The 16501-nt window shown below is 38.2% G+C and overlaps 1 protein-coding gene across 3 annotated transcripts in view; it reads right to left on the bottom strand.

Annotated features, from left to right (window-relative positions):
- The window catches only part of Mllt3 (MLLT3 super elongation complex subunit), a 248208-nt gene that overhangs the window by 116070 nt on the left and 115637 nt on the right, over positions 1 to 16501 (bottom strand). For 2 of the 3 annotated variants that reach the window (XM_033757689.1, XM_010630899.3), the window contains one exon: positions 495 to 577. In XM_033757689.1, coding sequence (XP_033613580.1) covers positions 495 to 577 — 83 coding nt within the window. Of the gene's footprint in view, positions 1 to 494; positions 578 to 16003; positions 16050 to 16501 lie in introns of those variants that run through there. The other variant, XM_033757688.1, reaches the window with a different exon arrangement.

The following is a 16501-nucleotide window of genomic DNA, read 5'->3' as shown; positions in this document are numbered from 1 at the left end:
TTCTAAAGTGAAATAATAGGACACACATGTAAATACTGAATTTTTTCTCTGGTGTGATAAACTAAAAGTGTAAATAAGGGTCAAAATGTGTAATTGATATTTTGTAATAGGAAGAAAAGGTCTAAAGGTATTGGGCAAATGAGAGGGGTAGGGGAAAGGTAAAAAGGGAAGAGAAAAGAAAAAAATAGAAACAAAGTCTTTGTAAATAGGGAAGGGAGGTAGGGGGAACGGAGGCTAGGGGAATTGGGTAAAAATAAGAACCAAGATATGTCACATAAAGCTACAACATCCCAATGATGAATATAACTATTGTATATCTAAAATATACCAATAAAATATTTTTTAATTCCAAGGAGACAAAACTAACTTTTGTTTTTAAACCATGTGTTTTAAAACCATATTGTTAGAAGCATTATGAATCAAAAGTATTTTAAAGAACATTTCAGTAATGGAAGATCTTCCGAAAGATTAGTGAGTAAAGATCACATACATACCTTGTTTTTAAAATAAACCTCAATTGGCAAAATGAAACCAGCATACCCAGATTCTTCTACTTTGTAAGGTGGATCTTTGCACACTGCAACATTAAAAAGGAAAATAGGAAAGATGAGATTAAAACGTTCTTTTTCTAAAAGGAAAAAAAAAATCCCATTCTACCACATAGGTCACTCCCAAGTTTCACAGCCCTTTGGTAACTCCAAAGCTAAATCTCAGATCTATTTTTTATTTCTTTTCTAGGCTTTGTAACACTAATTTGTCCTATCTAAAGCAAAACTTTTAAGTTATTTAACAAAATTTTGAGCAAGCTCCTTGCAATTAACCATGGTCATAACGAGTGGACAGCAGCTGTTACCACCTGCTCTAAAGCTTTAGAGAAACTGCACTGCACGCAGCTCCTATTCCGAAGGCTCACACAGAACTCAGTTTTACCAACAAAACTGCTACCTGTGTCTGCGCTTTGGTGCAAATCACTCCCACTTACACTCCTCACTTGTTTGAGATGTTCCAGTTCCTATGTCACCCTCCATAGTTTGTCAATTTTATTGATGCCCATAAAGACTTTCAACCCTCATCTTTCTCCCCACAAAAGGAAGGCTTACTGAAAGTCTGACAGACATACAAACACTTTTAAAATATAATCACATCACAAGAGTACAAAAGAAACAATAGGGCTTTGTATTTCACATGGAATTAGTAGGAAGCAAAACTATTAGGCAATCTCTAGGGAATAAGAATGCCTAGGAAACGAAGCCCCCCCCCCATTCCCATTAAACTAAATCCAATCAAAAGCCAACTGAAATTATCCAGGTTAAAACCACACTTTCATGGTTTCCCAGGGTAAAGCTGTGTAAATTGAATATCAAGCCGTGTAAGCCGGTGCCCCAAGTTCTCCTCAGCAGCCCAAGCTTACCTTGCTGCCAAGCTTCCTCCCTTTACACATAGCACAAACCCTGAGTTTCATTCAGACACATCCACCCTAGATGCTGAGCGCTCCCGTCTGGGCCTCCTCCTCTTCCTGTTCCTTCCATCATACCTTGAGGCAACTTAGTATGTTTTGCTCATTTAAATCCCAGTTCTAGGCTGTGAAACACTAGCATTCCTCCTCCTTTGAGTCTCCCCAAGCATTAACTGTCCCAGTCAGTGCTCCAACACTTAACAGGGTCCCTTACAACTGTACACTCAAGAATCTCACCTGCTAAGTCCTTCCCCTCCTCAGAGACAAAAAGAATGTTCACCTCAGGATGATAAAGGCTATAGGAGCAGCACATATGGCTGCCAATCTATGACTCACCTCAAACTCTAGGCTATCTCTGCAGTCAATTCAGTCCTCTGAAACTTAGGTTCCTCTTCCACACAGTGAGAAGATCAAGCAGGGTAACAGTCACAGACTGAACGTTTGTGCCCTCCCATTCACTTTGACATCCTAACCATGGATGGTAACAGTACTAGGAAGTGAGGCATTAGGGAGATGACTAGGTTGTAAGAGGGGAGCCCTCATAAATAGATTTAGTATCCTTATAAAAAACTCCTGGCCTCTTCCTTTATGTGAAAACACGGCAAGAAGACAGCAGTCTGCAACCTTGGGGGACCTTCCCCAGAAGGGAGCCTTGTTGTGACCCTGACCTTGAACGTCCAGCCAGCAGAACCGTGAGAATTATGTTTCTGTCATGTATATGTGCCCAGTCTGTGAGCCTTGCCATCTGTTTGAATGGAATAGGCAAGTAATGAATACAAAAGTTACATTATGGCTTCTGGCATAATAAGTGGCTCTTACGAGACAGGTAATCTAATTGCCATGTAACTTCTTCAGATGAAAAGAAAAAGGAGGCAGCAGGTAGAGGTACTGGATTTGGATGAGAACATGCAGGCCCGTGGCTAAGAGCTAGAAATGCTCTAGACAGCCTATATATCCTCTCCCTTTAACTGGGAGGAAGCACCACCTACCTCTACATCTGTGAGCATGGCTGGAACAAGCAAGGAAACCATATGAGAACTATGTATAAGCATGAGGTATTTTTATTGCAAACAATGACACTGATAATATATGTGAAAAACGGCTGCATATGCTAAAATGCAAATATGCTTATAAAGGGGTATGCTAAAGGCAAACTTCTGATGTCTAACTGTCCCAAATTTCCCCAACCTGATGTCAGAAAAACTAAAAATGAGACATCTCGCTTGAACTTACAGATTTTTTTTTTAAAGTAACCACCCAGACCAGCTTCTGTCTTGCATGCACTGACCAGCTGCCAACCTGTCATGAATATTCAGACACTCTGAACACTAGGGTAGGGACACTTCTAAACTCACTGCACACCTCACACCCCCAGAGCCAGGGCTGGTGTGGCACCATGGTGTTTCCAGGCCACTCGGCCCTTTCCCAACAGCAGTTTCAGTGTCCGGATTGGTTGGGATTAATTATGCCAGTGTCGTTTGAAGGAAGTTTATTTTGTGGGCCGCTGTACAGGCCAGAGAAGTTATAGCTGTTCCTCTAAACACCCTTTGTGTAATTCATTCCCTCTCCTCTGCATGCAAACAGCTCCTATTATAGGAAGCAGCTGTTATAGGGAGCACATCTTATAGTTGAAGGTCTTGGATTTTTCCAACCCCCTAAAGGAAATGATCTATGTATTAATATTTCACAGAAGTCTGGTTTTATAAGAAAATGTTTACCAATTCATACTTCAATTATTTTAAATGTTTTCATCAATAACAATGACCATAGAGCAACCTGAGTTCTTAATTAGAAGTAAATAGGAACTTTTCATATGTAATAAACATGCCAGAAAATCCATAGAAATGTCAGTAAAAACTTAACAGCTTTAATCTGACAAGGTCAAATTAGGGGATTAATTTTTATTCTTAAAACTATGTGTCTCAAATTAAAATCCAGCCAAGACGTTAGTTTCAGGGTATCTCACTGGCTATCTTCCACGTCTTCAGCTGGACTTCACAGGAAGGCAGATGCACCAACACTCCCTCCCCCCCCAGACTACCCCAAGAGACCCTGAGCCCACAAGGTCAGAAACTACATCATTATTCAAATCTGTAATTCCCTGCACTAATGTTGAGCCAAAAACATTTGTTGAATTGAGTTTCTGAGTATTTATGCTACCTTTCCCTCATTCACCATAGTCAAAGCTGTTACCTTCACCATCACAGAGACGAGCTCACATTAGCCCAGAGAGCTCTTCTCCAAACTCCCCATCAGCAAAATAAACTTTAAATTGGTACAAGTGATAGAAAGCATTGTCACATAGGAATCTTCTCTTGGGACATAAGTACCCAATGTGAAACTAGTTATAGTTCTGACAGTACCACATCTGAGGCAAGTGTATTAACCAACTGGGTCAAAAGTTCTCTAAAGGCATTCTGAAGCCAACAATTCTACAATCATAAAGAATGGACCATCTCTCCTCTCTTTCCACATGCTACTACCCATGCGCTCCAAGGCTCTAATGGGGGCAATTCAAAATTCTCTCTGCTCAAATAATCACATGTACCACGGAAATCTGTCAGAACACAATACTCAAAGCTCATACCTAAGAAGAGACCAAAGTTAATACAGAAAAAATTAACTGGACTTTTCTTCCAGCAGGCACAATATAGGTCCAAATACCATATATAAAGCATGGCATGATAATCACTATACAGTGACCATTAACCCATCTAATTCTGAAGTTGAAAAGATGTACAAAGGGAACAAAAACCATGTAAAGGGAGAAGGTCATGATTTGGTTAATCCAAAGGAAGTCAAATCCTTATTTATTAATAAATAAATCTTTAGTGAAATTTTTCATATTCTCCTTTAGTAGAAAAGGGTTTGAAAAGAGCTATGCTTGATAAAGAGAAATAAATGTTCCTTAGAGAAAACAATTAATCTGTGCTTAATAAATTACATCTACAAAAATTAATTTGATTAATAGGACTCATTTTGGCACAAAAACACTAAAAGCCCTTTAGCAAAACCGTAAGATTTAAGCTCTAGAAATAACATTAGGGAACAGTTTTTCCTTAATTCTCACCACAATGGCTGGCAGACCCCTCTCCCAGCAGCCCTCTCGACTGCTCTGCGGATGCTGACTCGTGCTCACCTGAGTGCCTCTGTGCACGACATGGCCTGGACACCCATCGGTAACTTGGCCTTACTGCCCTCTGAGCAGGTCACACACCACCCTCTCTACGCAGTCCTGCTGTGACCACTGCTTTGTGCCAACTGTCCCTTCCAGCTGGTGCATGTTTTTCGACTCCTTCCCTTCCTGCTTCAGTTCCACCACATCAGAGCCCCCGGAAATGAGGGAAAACAGGGTTCTGCGCAGGCCGCCTTACTGTCCCAAAGCACTGTGCGTCAGCATCTGAAGTCTGGGAACCACAGCTAGCTCACCTCACTGCCCCTCAACGCGGACTAAGCCTGTATACTTGTGACAATGATGAGAACAAAAATCAACAACTGGGTTTTTTTTCATAAACAAACACACAATTCTCCATTGCTTCTATTCAGCCAATTTCTAAAGAACACAAAAAATGTTTCTCTCCTGTTTTATTACTTACTTCATTTCCCTGCAAAATGATTAAAACAACAGTAAATGTTGAGTTGTATTGCTTACTTGTTTTTACCTTGCTGATTTTTAAACTTCACATGTAATTCTAAAAACCTAATTGTTTGCTGTGTAATAAATAACTGTATCAACACAAGATAACTGCCTAGTTTCCATAAAGTTTTGAAGACACAAACTAGACAGAGCTAGCCTGCGCACTGATTGCGGAGACCAGTCTACTTTCTCCAGATTCCCAAGCCCCAGCTCAAATAGCACCTCCACTGGAGAGCCTCCTACCAATATTTAAAACAAAAATGGTAGCTTATTTTCTCAGGATTCTTTTTTTCTCATTGGATATTAGCTGACCCTAATGTATCTGCTAGTGTATCAAGCCCCATCCTCACTTAGCAATTAAGGAGTGTGGACAGGGCTTGATATGGTAGTAGATACATTAGGGTCAACTAATATCCAATGAGAAGCTACCATTTTGTTTTGCTCCTCCCTATACCTCACATAACTACTACTCTTTCAACCTGAATTCACCACTGAACACCCACATAGGTTTGGCTCTTATCATCTTGCAATCTCACTTATCATATCTTCAATTATCTCAGTGCTATAAACTCCCAAGAAAGTAACAGTCCTTCATTAGGAAGATTTTGTAAGTAGATAAAATTCCAGGGAATGTGTATAACCTTATTTTAAAAGATAGACTTTTTTTTAAGGAAGCACCCAGGGCCGGGGATTTAGTTCAGTGGGTCTACCACCTGCTTTGCAAGCGCAAGGTCCCAAGTTCGATCTCTGGTCCCCCCCCCAAAAAAAAAGCCCCTGAGATGAGGAACACTAGCCATGGAAAGGTGGTAGGTTTTAAGCTCAATTTGAAAAAAGGAATGATCACAACTAAAAAGTGATTTACCCAAGAGGAAAAAATAACATTACAATGAAAAAAAATACAGGATTGAGGAAAAAAAAACAGCACAAGAGTAATGATATTCAAAACACCCAGATACAGAAGTTCTAACTTTCTCAAACATATATTCACGTTAAAGGGTATTTTCCTACTCACACACTAGTGAACTAATGTTGCATTTTCCCATAAAGCTTTCTCCAAAAAGAAGACTAAAATACACACATTTCCAATTGGCTGAAATATTCTTAGATCTGTTTTTTATTATTTTCCTTGTGATCCTTGACAGGGTTATATGAAAACAAGTATTTATCACTTGGAGTTCTCTCAGCTAAGTCCACCACTAAAGTATCAGCAGTTGGTTCCTACTAATGGGCATGCCTTCAAACTCACAAAGTGCAAGTAAGCATGTAATATGAAACGGCAGGGGAAAAGGCTTCCAAGGAACACTGAAATACTGCAATAAAACAAATTAGTTTGAAAAAAAAAGAGTTACCTGAGTTTAGGACCTGCAGAGTAGTAAAAGAAAAATTACCAAGATATCAAGAGACATGGTTCTGGCCCCATTCTTACCACAAACTAACCCTCTCCCCTTCAGGAAGGCCCTTTAACCACTCACCTTGGATCGCCTCCGTCGCATAAGAAGCCAGCTTCAATTTCAGAAGCTGGTTCTGGATCTGAAATTTTATTATTCTAAAGACGAATCACAAGTGCTACTTATAACTTGAAAGCAAATGCATTTTGTTTTTAGTATCTTTGTTTAAGCATAAAACATCTACTAAACACTGTATTTGTTATAATGTAATCACCAAAATGAGACAAAACAAATAACAAAACAAAGATTCATAATCACACTTCCATTTTCTTCCAACACTGCTGAGGGTGAAATTCAGGCCACCCTGCACCCTAGGTAAGTGCTCTACCACTGAGCGACACCACCAGCCCCAACACAAGAATTGTTTTAAATGTATTTTGGTAAAGGTTTTTTCATAATTAGAGAAAATTTTTATTTTCCACAAGACCCTTAAATAAAGGATTACTAAAGCCAGGCATGGTGGCGCATGCCTGTAATCCCAGCACTAGGAAGGCTGAGGCAGGAGGATCACTGTGAGTTCAAGACCAGCCTGGGCTACACAGTGAGTTCCAGGTGTCTCAACTATCTGAGGCAGGAGGATCACTGTGAGTTCAAGACCAGCCTGGGCTACACAGTGAGTTCCAGGTCAGTCTCAACTACATAGTGAGACCCTGTCTCAAAAAACCAAAAATAAAGGAATACTAAATGTTTTACATAGAAACTGCCCCACTTGAAAAAATCCTATAAATTAATATTCTTGGGGTTTTTTCTTACTGTAAAGTTAGAATTAAATCTGCTGAATATATCCCCAGTTTATGTGTATAAATCAAACTATACATATAATTCCTCAGGACTAGATATAATTTAGTTATAGTAGTATATCAACTCCAGAATGAAACAACAGAACACACTGGCAGCATTTAGTAGAAATACACTTTTCAAAAGGTAAATAGAAAAGTAAACCAACTGTTTGCACATTAGGAATAGTATGTCATGCAAAAACCTCTTCTTCGTGTTATCATTTTACTATATATTGCACTTGTAACACCCTTGTACTTAATCACATGAAAAATATTGCATTGCTTAAGTAGAAAGTATACTGGCATAACGCAGACACTCTCAGTCGTATCCCTGAAAAGCACACCCTCATGAAAGATGGCTGATGAATAGGTTCATGCCCTGTTCATGGAGATAAAGCAGCTCAATAGAAAGATTAAATAAGGTTCCTGACAGCAGTAGACTCTTAAAGTCAAAGAGAAGAACACAACTCAAACCAAATGTTACAAACAAAGGTCAAGCAAGAGAAGAATTAAGACCCTAACTTGAAGAGTTAGGTTCATTAGTATAAATCAGAAGAAAAATCTCATTCAGTGTAACTCAGGAGAAAAATCTCTCCTCTTAAAAGTGTTACCAGAATGACTTTCGCTCAATCAATTCCAAAAGATGAATTATAAAACTGAATGAAGGTGAGTGAGCTAAGTCTCAAAAAATACAACCACTCCTACTATAAAAACTACTGGACCCTAAATGTGAAGCTACACATGAAAATCCTACTGCAATACCACGCTTTGAAAATAAACTGCAGACCTATAAAATGTCAAGTATCAACAAGTAATATTTCCTACAGTTAATTTTGTACAGTTCCATTAAATAAAAGGGAAATAAGTTCATAAACAATAAATCAGCCATTTATGTTTCCAAAGCACTTTTGTTTGTTGACTTAAATGTCTAGGCACCAGTTCTAACTCATTCTTACACAGAATCTGACTAAGTAGATGAACATATTTGTCTCTATTGGTAGGTTACTCACAGAATGGAAATATAAACAGCTAGAAGAAAATGTGAGATGGAGCAAATTCTGCTAAAGAATAGAAAAAATAAGTTTATTATTTTAGTAAATATTTGGGAGGCATAGTAATTCCAGAGAAAGCCTGATTCATTTGAATTTCTCATGGGGCAAGAGGTAGATCTGTCTTACAAAAATTGTTCTCCTTGCATGGTATCGTTTCCTGCGTTTAAATCCACTGTCTAATTTAGTTTCTCTGACAAAGAGCCACGTATTTTCACAAGGATCCTATCACCTAATTAACTAGATAAATCATATGAACTAGTATGCATATGCTTATATCCTGTTTATGAAGTAAATACAATCAATCAGAAAGACTGAGAAGAAACTGAATAAACTTTTCCTACTCTATTACTTCTTTGTTCTTGTTATTGTTTTCACAAAGAAATGTGGGTAAGATAACTCTACATCCATCTGAGTAAAGTTTGGGGTTAACAGGGTAGAAACTGAACAATAAAATTTATAAGCTTTTAATATGACTGTAAGTTTTTAATATCTTATGACAATTTTTTATAAATAAATTTGTTTGCTCACATACATACTCTCTCCCTATAAGTCATTTCCTTTTCTACTTATAACATAAAGCAGTAAGATATTTAAAGACAGCAAACTTCAAATCATTTCTTCCATGGAGACAATAATAAAAGTGTGATTTATTTTACCACTTTTCACCAACTCCCTGAAAGATCACTGATGTCACATAAATCTTTAACAAGGAAACAGGCAGCACAAGAGCCCTGGCAGCCAACCCCTCTTACAGACGGAGTGTGACAACTTAAGCAATTCACTCAGGGTCAGGAGCTAATTCCTGGCGCTCAATCAACAGATATTTATTAAAGGCCTCTATGCCCAGGATTTTGTGCTGGGTGCTTAAATGAAAATGTATTCTTCTTTCCGCTTATTGTGGTCTTCTCATTTTTCTACAAAAACAAAAACAAAAAATCTTACTTGAATAATAATAATTTTTTAAAAAACGTTTAAAATAGTAATGTGATGTGTGAATTTAAAAAGAGTTCAGAGAACAGCAAGGTCCCTGGAATTTAAAGTATTCATAAAGTCAAGCAGGACCAACTTTAAGTGTCCCACCTGTTTGTACTTTCAACTCTGCACCTTTTCATGGGGAAACCAGATTTAGAACCAGCTAATCTGTGTTCTCTGACGTTCGGCCATTCTAGCTTTAGTAACTAACTTTAGGCAAGTTATTTAACTTTACACAAGTTACTTCTTTACCTCAGAATCTTCTATCCACAAAATAATTAAAAGCATGACTGTATGGATCTAATGTAATATATTACATATTTTATGAGAAAATGCAAATGCTAATTTCCCACCAAACATCAGTCTTAACACACAAATACTCTGCCAGTATCGACATATACTTCCACTAAATGGGGGCAAACAGAAGCTGCCATTTAGCAAAATTTCTGACTAATCGAGAGTTAAGTGTTAGAGATATTAAAACATAGTCTCTCCCTCTAAGGATGTCACCACCTTTTTATGGATATAGAACACGGATATTATAGAATATTTATGCACCCAACACCAACACAGCAAGGGGAAAAAAAAAAAGACCTTAAAAATCTATTTGATTTGGAGAACAATACTACTAAACATTATAACAAATCACATGTTTGGAGGTTTCTTCTTTACAAATATGGTTTACTTGAACTTGATATTTTTTTTCTTTTTATTGAGATTATTGGTACATTCTAGGTATACAGTACAGTTACATTCATTACTGGGATATTGTTCCTTTATATGACAGGCTGTTTTAATTTTTTTATATTCCCTGTGACTTTAATCCCAGCTTCATTCAGATAATGTGTTTTGGCTATCAAAATGTGTTTTAGGGACTTGTTTTGGTATTTAAAACCTTGATATCGATTCTATTAGGATTTCATTTGCCTTAAATTTACCGAGAAAACAGGAACTACTTTAACAATATGAAAATATTTCAGGTTAACAGTGGGTTCATTAATTTTTGAGGATGGTTTCCCGCTACCACCACTTAATTATTTCCAAAAAATATGCTGCTGACCATTCACTTACTCTTTCACAAACACAGTACATTTATCACCCAACAAAATTAAGCATGAATGAAAATGATTCATTTTCAAAGACACCATAGGTACGTATTTTCTGTCCAGACATTTTAGATTCTAATTAAGAAGTTTAATAACCACCCACCACTCCCACGCCTAGGGTTCTGGCACTAAATGAAGACGCTAAGTCTCCAGTGGCAACAGGTAAATATTCTAGATTAAATTTCAGGTGGGTTTAAATCACCCAAATAGAAAAAAGTACACATTCCATGTATGTTTTTAAAGTTACAGTTCTTGCTAATCAGGAAAAACAAGCTTTTCAAGGTATTGGAGAGGCTGAGGTAGACAGGATCACACATTTGAGGCCAGCTTGGGAAATTTAACAAGATCCTGTCCCAAAATTTAAAAGTGGGAGGATGTGGCAAAACACCTGCCAATCCTCCCACTAAAGGACAGCTTTCTTCTTCCCATTATGCTGCTTCCTGCGAGAGAAGCCCCTCCTAGGGATGTCACAGCTCCCCCAGTCCCTAGCCACTGCATCACTCCATCCCACCCCAGCTCCTAGAAGCCCACCCCAGTTCTGTAAGAAGCACTACCTGTCTTGGTCATATCGCTCTCTCTCCTTTAATCAGAAACACCCAGCAGACTTCCCCTACAATAAAGGCTTGCAGTGGTAAAAACAAACAAACAAAAAAAAACCTGCCTATCATGCCTGAAGCCCTGAGGGGTTCAAACCCCAATACTACCAAAAGAAATTTTACGGCCTTTTCATAAGCTCTAAGCAGTAATTCCAAGTAAATCAAATGTAGAAATAGCCTAAGTTCTAAACCATTCATTTCCTTAATTGTATGGGCTCAGCAATGCAACTTCAATTTGATCCTGTCATTGTCATTCAACATGCAATCACTCTCCTGAGCAAATTTCACCTGACACTATTTCTGTCTGTGCAATATGACTGGCACTGTGCTTTTTAAAAGTTCTTAACTAAGACTCCCCTGGATTAAACACTCTAGCAGTGCACCCAGAGTCACCAGGGAGACTTCTCAGAATCAGAAACTCTGGGGAAAGCACTAGCAAACAATTCTCCCACATGTGCCAGGGGTTCTGAGGCCAAGAGCTTTTCTCCTGTGTTAGGCCTGCTGAAGTAAAGATGCATTCTCTCTGCTGACCATGTCTCCCTTTTCCCCAGTTACACCACTGTTCTCCTCCGTCAGCCCAGTAAGGTTACCTCCCTTAGCCTGCAAATTACATAAACTTTCTAAATCATTCTTTTTTCTTTTTTTTTGGTTGTGCAGGTCTTTACTCTTTGGTGTCTTTCTTCTTTTAATAGCAGGACATTTATTGGTACAATTTAGGCACACATAATGATGACACTCTTCATAGGGAATCTGCACCTGTACATGATACATCCCGCCTCTTTTTTCCCATTCCCCCTCCCCTCCCTATGTACAAAAGCCTTCCACTTTTTCTATTTTCAAGGACTAAAATCTATAATAGTTATTGGGAAGTGGGAAGAAAATGTTCAAATGGGAAGGAGAATAAGGGGGGTAGACACAAAAAACATTAACTTTTAAAGGACCGGATCATGCATAATATCATCCCCTACAATATCATTTAGTAATATAAAAATTATTATAATGTTCACCAGTTGTAAATGAGGGGTACTGGGGATCAAACTCAGGACCTTACACTTGTGAGGCAGGCATCAGAACCAATGAGCTAAATCCCCAGCCCACCAGCTGTAAATTTTTTAAAACAACAAAATAAAACATCCAAGAATAATTTTATGATTCTTAATATGATAACATTACAAGAAGTATATGTTTACTGCGCAAGCTATCCCTGCCAGGAAGACACACACAGATCATGAAAGGATTTTCTAAATACCAGAGTTTAGGAAACAGTTACAGTAAGAAGTAGGGTTGGGTCCAATACTCCAGCTTAATTCACCAGATAGTATCCAAACTTTTCCCATAAAAAAATGTCAAGAACAAAGCAATTGTATAATGTTACCACTATGGAAACTATAAACCTGACAAAGGAAAAAAAAAAAAGGTAATCAAAAACCCAATCATGCCAATAAACTCAAAGAACAAAGTAGCTGCAGGCTGGTTCACAATAATGGATTCAAAGCCTGGCCTGCATACAACAATGAAATGCAATCATAAAGAATTATTGTGCAACCTGCAAACTACTGCTGTACTTTCCAGTCACTGCACAAACAGAATTTATCATCATTCTTGCTTGGTGTCTGTTCCTAGAAGACAGATATGATGCCCAACAGAAGGATCAAATGCCTAAAGACAAGGAATGAAGTCAACTGATGATAGTACACCCGCCCCTGACACACGATTCTGACCTGCTGCAGCTGCTTCTGATTTTCCGTGTCAGCTGGGAGTATCTTTTTCTGTCTCCTGGCTCCTAAACTTGCTACATATCAATATCATTTCTGTAACTATTAGACCTGTGTGAAACAAGATTCTTCAGTAACTTACTTCAGTTTAAGTCCATGCAGAAATTTGTATAATAATGTGTTTAAATAAATGAATAATCAGAAGGAGAAGGTTTGAGGTAGTGGTAAGTGTATGTGTTATGATCTAAAGGCTACCTAAGTTTAGAAGACTACAAGACTTTGAAAATTAGCCTCTGGTATATAATAATGTCCAAATGAGCTGTGTGTACTTTAATTTTCAATAACCAGCTGGACCACAATTAATATCCACTACGCTCAGGTTATTGCTAAAAAGGGACCTACCCTATCCTGTCAGTCTGCTTCTGAGTACCAATCTCCTCACTCATCCACTACAAAACTCAGTCACTTCCCAAAATCTCTATAGGCCGGGGATTTAGCTCAGTGGTTCCACCACCTGCCTCACAAGGGCAAGGTCCCTAGTTCAATCCCTAGTACCAAAAACAAAAAAACTCTGCCTTCACTCACCAGAGACCTTGAGAACCACAACTTAACTTTGATTTCATCCTTCATACAGCACCTAATTATTGGCTCATAGAGTATCATATAGTTCAAAGAAAAAAGCAGGCCAAAGAATGTTCTATGACTGTTAATTTAATAAAAACAATTTTCTCCTCTAACTAGTAAGATAATTAAAAAGCCAACAGTCACAAAAAACAAAACAACAAAAAAAACCTGCCCTAAATTGTCTATGTCAAATTCCATCAGATCTTGTTGGCTATTTTCACATGGCTGATAGGTACAAGGAAGAAGTGTTCTAAACGATGGAGGGCTTTATCAACACAAGTCAATATCCAAGTCTGGGGGCTGAACCAGAGTAGCTCAATGCTTTAAATTTACCAAAAGACTATGAGTCTAGCAAGGCCACCCCTCAAGCCAAATGTGTGAAACCACTTGACACTCTGAGGCAATGGCACCAGAGGGACTTGTGAGAAATGCACGGACTGAAGAATTGATTCATTCACTTTAAAGGTTGGTATGATTTATGCAACCTAGAGCTCAAGGTGAAGTTATCTGCACTAATGGGATAGCAGACCTAGAAAGAAACTCAAACACAGCAGAAATACCAACAATCTGATTGTTAATGGCTCTACTTTCTACAGTAAATTTTTATAATGTGAAACAAGATAGCTCAGCACATATCCTTCAGTAACTTGCCTAAAAAGGCACATCATACACTCCTAAATCTCTCACCTCCTCATAAAAATACCTATTAAATCTCCCCTCCTAGAAGCCCTCCTGCATTTTATTAACAATAGTGTAATTTCAAATTCTGATCTGTTGTATTAAAAATAGGTCACAAATCTCCTTCAGTTTAGAAATATGTATAAGATTATGTGGACATACCAAGTTCTCATACAACTTACTATTATTATGCTGCTATAATGAAACGAGTTACACATATACCATAGATAATCCAAGATCAGAAAGACATCGTGTTCAGCTAATTAAATATGCTTCTTGGCTCATTTAATTTATTACATTGTAAAACACAACCTCCACAAAAAAGTATTTATATCCATAAAACAAAAAGCAATATACCTTTATTCCAAAGCGATGGGGTGGGGATACAGCTCATCGGGAGAGCATATGCTTAGTATATGCAAAGTTGTGTGTTTAATCTCCAGACCCCCCAAAAAATTCCCCAAAAGTTATGAAGGTATAGTAGAATGTCAAAGTAACTGGTACAAACCAAAAAAGTGTTTAAAGTTTATAGAGCTACACTGGAAGCTCTATTAATCATATCATACCTGGCTGGGACTCATTAAAATTGCCAATGAAAACCAATCTTTTGGGAATTTTAAATGAACATTCTAAGACAGTATTTTATCCTGAAGCTGAAACAGACCCACCTAAAAAGAAGTAAAGGTCTCATTTTAAACATTTTTTTCATTGATTTCTCAGCATTTAAGTCAAACAGTAAATATGATAAAAACTATCAACTGGCTAAAATGTCAGGTTTAAGTTCATGGCAATAACTGTAGAGTATTTTAAGTATTTTATCCTTTAAAATAAAAGTCTTTCCCAACTGTAAATAAAAGCCAGGCTTCAAAACTTGTGGTCTTTGGGTTTTTTTTTTTTCATCATGCTATAAACATGCTATAAATAGTCTGACAGACAGTTTCACCTTTAATTGAACCAACTCTGACCAGAAGAGGGATGTGGACTTTTGTGTCTGCCCTCCCCTGGGGCCCAGTGGACTGAATGCCGAAGGGATTCCACACAAGCTTTAGATGTCTCCGACTCAGACCCGATTTGTTTTTAAACCATGAGTTCCTTTCTTATTAAATACTTCTACTTGCCAGAACAGTTTGGAACAAAAATGAGAAAGTCTACTGTGCTGTTCTCAGTCATGACAGGAAGATGTCGAGCTCTTTTTTCTTTTGGGGGGCAATAAACCCTAAAAGTTGCTTATGTCTTTTGTTTTTAAGGTAAAATTTCAGGAAGAACAGTGAAACAGCAGGAGGCTCTGTTTTTACCACGGCTTACGATTTTAAAACTCTGATGAACCCACTCTCACCTTCTCGAGCAAACATCTTGAATGTAGACCCCAATAACTGAAAGCAAACTGCCACCCAAGACTGAAGCTGCCCATCAACCTCTCTCATTTTCATGTGTACATATTTTTCTCATGACCAAGAGGATAATAAAACCGGAAAGGGGTTAGTAATGCTTCCTTTCCTATCTGCTCTTAGCCTGGGTGGGTGCCCTGGGATCTTGCCCTAGGTAGAGTCACAGAACAACTCCTTGAGGACAAGTTTCTCCTATAAAATAAAAGGTAAAGTTCTTCCTGGCTCTACAGTTTACTGTTCCAGTGAGACACAGAGAGGCTTCATATGAAGATCAAATATGTATTTAACTAATCCTAAAGGTCTGAGTTGTATTTGCAAGCTCACTTTCACCCTGAAGTAGAATGACCAATCATGGTATCATAAAAGCAACAAAAAATTCTGAAAAATTATTTCAATGACAGTATGTTTAAGTATTTGAATTTTTTAAATTGGGCTGCAGAGAAAGTGCTGTTCCTGTCTCTGCCAACTTCATCCCGTTTACAACTGTCAAATAAAGTACAATCATCGAGAAAAACACAACCTCATTCAAAAAGAATATCCCTAAGCCCTGACCAGAGCGAGGGGTATGATGAATTTCCAGCATGATGACGGATGGTATAATAGGTCCTCTGCAACCAATCAGTGATGCCAGATTCTTAGTGCAGTGACTGCAAAAGGGAGCATCATCTGGTTCCGCTACTTTGCAGTCTCCTCTCTGATACAGGAATCGAAGTTAGCACGGCATTCTTTGCATACACTAAGTGAGGACTTGATACACATTACTGGCTTTCACTGGAGAAACACAGAAGAGAAGCAAGGATGTAAGTTCTATGAAAACAGAGCTGTTTTCTTTTGTCTTATCAATGGACCAGTGCCTAGCACAATACCTGACAGGGAGTAGGGGCTCAATAACCACACTCTGACTGACACATAAGCCTCTTGCAAGCAAGCCCAAAGTGCAATAATGAATATGGCTGGTGAACTGCTGAGCGGGACCCTGTAACCCCATCAAGGGACAACTCAACAACTGATCATGGTTTTAGAGAGCCTTAAAAGTCTCCACTCCGAGAT

The sequence above is a fragment of the Fukomys damarensis genome, unplaced genomic scaffold (assembly GCF_012274545.1).
Source record: "Fukomys damarensis isolate Sample0158 unplaced genomic scaffold, DMR_v1.0_HiC HiC_scaffold_31, whole genome shotgun sequence".
NCBI classification, from domain to species: Eukaryota; Metazoa; Chordata; class Mammalia; order Rodentia; family Bathyergidae; genus Fukomys; species Fukomys damarensis.
The sequence above is the reverse complement of the archived record's forward strand: the minus strand, read 5'-3'. Positions and strand labels throughout refer to the sequence as shown.